At 51.4% G+C, this 6,000-nt stretch overlaps 1 protein-coding gene across 4 annotated transcripts in view; it reads left to right on the top strand.

Moving 5' to 3' along the window:
* The window catches only part of gli3 (GLI family zinc finger 3), a 94,655-nt gene that overhangs the window by 30,709 nt on the left and 57,946 nt on the right, over nucleotides 1–6,000 (top strand). For all 4 annotated transcript variants that reach the window (XR_008834005.1, XM_056433552.1, XM_056433551.1 and 1 more), the window contains one exon: nucleotides 2,792–3,034. Coding sequence is in view for 3 of the 4 variants with exons in the window: in XM_056433552.1 (XP_056289527.1) it covers nucleotides 2,792–3,034 (243 nt within the window). In the remaining variant the exon portion in view is untranslated. The remainder of the gene's footprint in view (nucleotides 1–2,791; nucleotides 3,035–6,000) is intronic.

The following is a 6,000-nucleotide window of genomic DNA, read 5'->3' as shown; positions in this document are numbered from 1 at the left end:
AGAACCTGGGCTTTAGCATTTAATGAGTGGCTTGCTGGGGGTGAAAGAAGGATAGAAAGCAAGTGGGGCAGAGCAAGAGAGAGTGCATTTGTAGAGGGTTAGAGAGAGAGAGAGGGGAGAAAGAGTAAGGGGGGAAGAATGCAGGCATGGAGCACCAGGTACCATAATAGTGGCAGAGAAAGCTCCCGGAATACTCGAGCCGGGGCGTGTGCTCTGATCAGGACGGCGGTGAGCACAATTACCTTCTTTTCAAATCCTTCAGTGACACTGCGGGAGGAAGGAGGACTTTGAAAGTTGAAAGGCAGGAGCCTGCTTTCAACCTCAAACGCGAGCAGGAAAGGGCTCTGAAATTTGTTCAGTGCTCCCCATCCACCATTAGCTTGTTTCTTCCTCTCGCCTCCAGGCATTTAAAGCGCTTTTTGAAAAGATGTTAAGAAATTCAATCACCATAGAGAGAGAGAGAGAGAGAGAGCGGGATGGTTCTTCTTTTTTTTTTTTTTGAGAGGCATGCTCTTTTCCTCCGGTCCACAGAGGACCGGCCTGCTGCTTTTGTATCGGGGTTTGAATAGAACCTGCAAACGGGTGGAGGACTGTATGCGGCATTCATGGGAAAAGAGGAGGAACATAAAAGAGGAATGGAAACTGAGGGAGGGGAAACAGGGAAATGGTCTGTTGAGCTAATGGTCAGAACGAGAGGAGGGCTGCACGGTTGAACTTTTTCAAAGTTGCGTGTGTCTACCTGCGTCTGCCTGGACTTCATTAGAGCATTATTTCTTATTTATTTATTTTTTGGACATGCCTGACATACAAAAAGTTTCCAGCAGCAGATCTAGAAGAAACAACAGAACAAGAGAGATTTCTGGTTTTCTTTCACCAGTCCGAGGAGTCGATTGACCCGAGTGTTTGTTTAACCATTTAAGGTGGTATGAACTGAAGTAATGAAGCCCCTTAAGGTGGTATGTATTGTAGAATGATGAACCCCCCCTCTGCGGTGACCGGAGGGGGGGGGGATGGTGTGACTCTGCTGTGATTGAACTATTAGTCGCTTGACCTCCCTCGGAGGAGAGAGACATATCTAAATAGCGGCCACTGGAGAAGGAGTGGAAAGACAGGAAGAAAAAGAGGGAAAGAGGGGGAACAGAACAACATCGGAGTACATAGTGTGTCTTATAAAGTAAGCCGCGGAATCTCCTCAGTAGTTTTTTCGTAAATCCTGCAGAAGACGATTCAGTGCCCAGTGACCTCCTAAGGCCCCGCTGGTGAATCCTATATTTATTAAAACATCAAATATTTGCAAGAAAGTAAGAAGAAGAGCTCATAAATATGAACACGTTTTTTTCTGCTTCCCCCCGATGTCATGCTGATATCTCCCGGATGTGAAGCGGTGGAAGCCTGTGCTCCACCCGCTCCACCCGCTCCACCCTGAGCGTAGTTTACACTCTCAACTTCCTTCAATCCACGTCAGGAGACAAACCCAATTTTTCGAAAATCCCTTTATGTTAATATTGCGCTTTTGCGAGAGCAGACCTATTAATCCAGCTTTAACCGTATAAGTGGCATTATTCCCTTAATAAGATCACTGGCTGCGCCGTATAGGATTAAATACTTATATCATAACTGACGCTGTCGGTTCCCGCGGATGAGAGCGGCTGCTCCTCTCTGGCTGTCAGTTCCGCGTTAAGAATCCTTGAATCTGGTGCCAGTGCTGCGCCGAGGCCCGGACGCCGGTAATGGATGTGGGAGAGTGAGGGGAATAAAAGCGGGACCCCGTGGGTTGTCTCTCTCTCAATCTCATTCTCTCTCTCTCTCTCGCTCCCTGCTCGTCTCTCTTAACCTCCCCCCCTTTTCCCGATCGCTTCTCCTCTCCTGTGAAGTCGCTCTTTAAATCGGGCCCTCGGCTCCGTTCTTAATTGGCAGTTGGAGGCTCTCGGGTAGAGCCAGGTTCCCAAAAGAGAGAATGAACAACACCCTGAATGGAGAAATCATCATCGCACACAACTCAGAGATGAAGGTGGAGTCGGGGCCTGAATAGTTTCATGCTAAGTCAGTCTATCTGGTATCCTCCTACAGAAAAGACTAATACTAGGTCAGGAGCCCAGCTGACCTTTATTCACGTCAGTTCAGAGTTCAGGCCAAAGGTCAAGGGTCATGTCTTTCTGTCGGAGATCAGCCCTTGAACTCCACTCCACATTTATCCTCTTTACCCAGGATGCCAGGAAGATTTCTCCGGAGACCCCACTCCTCCTCATTTTGCCGTCAGAGAAAGACAGATTTAGTCTGAGAACAGAGAGAGAGAGAGAGTGGGGAGAGAAGGAGGGAACAAGAGAGTGAAGGAGGGTGGGGTTCATGGTTAATGGGCAGCTTGGAATGCAGCCGGAAAGCCTGCGTTGCCTCCTCCATGGGAATCCGTGTCTCCATAAAGAAAAGTACAGGCAGAGATGAATTAAAGAACAGATTATTTGGGAGAGGAAGAGATCGGGGTTTCGCTCAAGCACCGCCCGCCTCCCCGCTCCCACATCTGGCGCCGTGAAAGGCGAACCCATCATGCCCAGTGGGTATTAAGCACCCACAGCTGATCTCCAGCTCATTCTCCTACGTGAGCTGACCTCCTTCACCGTGTGGACGGGGTGTTCAGAACATGTGTGTGTGTGTGTGTGTGTGTGTGTGTGTGAAACCGAAGCACGAAGCGAGACAGATTCTCACATCTGCTTCTCCCAGCTTGTGTTTTAACATCCGATTCCCCCCCCCTCCCTCTCTTTCTCTCTCTATCGCCCCCCCTCCCCCTTCGCAGAGGACGAGAGTCCAGGCGCGCCGTACCGCCGCGAGAGGCGCAACGCCATCAGCTCCCACGCGCCCCGCGGCGGCGCCGACAGGACGGTGAGCGAGGAGCCCTCCACCTCCACGGAGGAGCGGCCCCCCCTGCTCAAGAAGGAGCTGCACGGCTCCCTGCCCCACCTGGCGGAGCATGCCCTGCCGTACCGGGGCGCTCTGTTCGCCATGGACCCCCGCAACGGCTACCTGGACCCGCACTACCGTAAGTCCGCTAGCCACGCAGAGAAGAAGAAGAAGTGGGGAAACATATTTGTGTTTCCGAGGAGAAACCACACGGCTCAAGGGCGCGTTCGCAAAAACCCGACCGCCGAGGCCGAGTGTGTCTCTTCACTGGAGGCCCGATGCTTGATTAAGTCTGACAGATTAGCCTCTCTCTGGCGCTACACACACACACACACACACACACACACACACACCTTTGTGAACACATGCACGCACACTTGTCTTGTTTCGTGCCTGAGAAGTTATCATGGGGAACGGCCAGCGTAGCTTCTTAATTCCCTCATTAGGGGCCTGTCTGAACACAGTGCTCTGCTTTCCCTCATCAACACACACTTCAAAGCCCCAAAGCAGCGCCGCGTCAAAACCTCACCACCCCCTACTCTCTCTCTCTCTCTCTCTCTGGGACTCAGAGACTGTGAGAGAGAGAGAGAGAGACTAATGGAGCCGAAGCCTGAGAGATTGAGGTGAAGGGAAAGCTGTGGCTTGAGTAAGATACCGCAGATAATTTGAAGGAAGAAAAAAAAAAGTGCGATAGACAATAGGAGTGAGATGAAAGCTGTGTGTGTGTGTGTGTGTGTGTGTGTGTGTGGAAAGAGAGAACAGCCGATGGTGATTGGGGAGTAAGAGGCTGATTAGGAGGTTAATTCAGCGGCCGCTGTAGCCATGCAGGACTTAGCCTGCAGACAAGGATTTGATGTGATGGCTAGTTTGGTTTGGTTAAATTGCCTCTGGATCGGGGCGGACAGAGTGGGACGTGGCGATTGTAATCCAGTGGCAGTAATGAAAAGTCCAGCGGACCCCAACAGGACGCTGCGTAACTCTTTATTTATTCAGCCAGTTCATTAGCTCCTGCTCGGGTGCCTGGGAGTCACTGAGGTGCCTCTTTAAGGGAAAGGTTACTCAAAACCAGCGCGGTGGACGGGGCCCTCAAGGGCAGAACATTACTGCCCATTACAGCCTGACCTAACTCAGCCACACTGCCACTCCTCATTGTGTGTGTGTGTGTGTGAAGGAGCTCTGGAGGTTCCAGACCACTGAAGCCTCGGGGTAGGAGGGGGGGAGGAGGGGGGTCACTGTGAGCCTTTGGGGTCATGTGGGAAAAAAGTCCCAGTCTGAAATGGAGAGTTCAAAAAGCAGCAGGAAAAGTCAAAAGGGCCGCGGAGCTTCAAGAGGGTTTTCTTTGTGCGTCGGGGGCTCAAGGAGCCGGACGACTTGCAATCACACGGCGGAGCTGCACCGCTTCTTCCACGTCGGAATGGAAAAGTCCAAAGTGTTCGTGCTTGGGATACGAAAGAAAGAAAGTCGGAGCTATTTATTTGCAATAATTTGATTTCATTTTTGCAAAAAAGGACCAAAAATGTTGCTCCTTAATGCATTTTATGGTTCTCACTTTTTAATCTCATTGTGAATTTTATATTTTAAGGTTGTCATATGTTGGGTCACACAAAACTATCGATTAATAAATTGGATTTTTTTTTTGCCAGTGTAATATAATAGGAGAAATATCACCAGCGAAGACAGAAACACAGAGTCCCGGAGGCTCCTGGTGTTCTCCATTGATGTCCGTGTTCTGACTCGGGCTCAGCCAGACTTATGACCTGAGATGAGAACACCTCCTCCTGGCCCCAGGTGTTAAGGACATGGGGTGTCCCTGAAGGCGGCGGTCTCGTTCTCTCTGATTGAAACCAGCACCGCAGCTCAATCCCCATGAGCTCCAGCAGTCTGAGGGTCAGCAGAACCAAAGGGTTCCCCTAACCCCCCACCCGGCTGCTTTGAACCAGAAGCCTGTCGGGTGTGTCGCCACTCGTGCGCCACAAGGTGTAAAAAAGCCACCGGCTCCTGTTCTGGTGTCTGGTTCCACACACACACACACACACACACACACACACACACACACAGACAGACCCTCACTCCACCAGCGGTAGTCCCTCTCCATGAGGGCTTTGTCACCTCCTAAATTCATCCCAGATGTGCGCCTGTGTGTGTGTGTGTGTGTGTGTGTGTGTGTGTGATGGAGAGGGGCCCCCGAGCCTTTGTGCTGTGCTTGCATAGTGGGCCACGCCACGCCGCAGACAGCCAGGTAAATCCGATTACTCTTAGCGCCGCTGCGTGTCAGTGCTTAATGCGCCTAAATGCGACGGCACCTGCAAGCTTCCCCGCACCTGGTCGCCGGGTCGTTAACGCGGCGGCGGCGGTGAAAAAGCTCTGGGAGGCGTAGGAGTCCGACGACGAGAAGAAGAGCAAGAGGGCTTTATCTTTTTCTCTTGGTGCTCTGCTAAAATCGGGGCTATTCACCCAGACGTGTGATCCCCCCCACTCCTCATGCACGTCCGTGTTTGTCCACCCACTTCAGTGCAGAAAGGAAAGAGGCGCTGAGGAAACATCACCCCTATTGTTCGCGTGAGCTAATTGCGCCAACGCCTTTGAGTCCTTTAGCCGCTTTTCTTGGGCAAACAGCGGATAAAGAGTCCACACGTCCCTCTTACCACGACGCGAACACACGGGGCTTTGCTGGGGGAGGACAAAAAAAAGGATTGAGATGAGGATTAATGAGGAAGAAGTCCTTTTAAAAAAAAGATCTTTAATTGTGTAGAAGTGTGAATGGGATGCGCGGCGCCGACATCTGTTTACACTGCGTTGGCCGATTAGCCGGTCAGCGGTCCTGCAGCAACAGCGAGCCCACTCGCTGGCGCGGCGTCTCCGCTTCCTTTTCCGAAGCGGGATCTTCTTCTTCTTTTTTAAAGCGCTTCTTTCCTCGACGCTTGCCCCTTCTTTGTCAGACTTAAAAAGCAGCGCGTCCTTTTTTCAGTGGCTTTCTCGCAAATGTGGAGGAAAAGTAAACTTGCCGGAAGTGGGACGTATACGGCGTCCGTGACACGGTTAAAGGTAGCGGACACAACACATTAAGGCAGTGATGGCTGCAGTGATGGCTACCTTTTAGTCTTT

Source organism: Pseudoliparis swirei, chromosome 16 (genome assembly GCF_029220125.1).
Source record: "Pseudoliparis swirei isolate HS2019 ecotype Mariana Trench chromosome 16, NWPU_hadal_v1, whole genome shotgun sequence".
NCBI lineage: Eukaryota > Metazoa > Chordata > Actinopteri > Perciformes > Liparidae > Pseudoliparis > Pseudoliparis swirei.
Note: the sequence above shows the minus strand (reverse complement) of the source record. Positions and strands in the feature narration are given on the sequence as shown.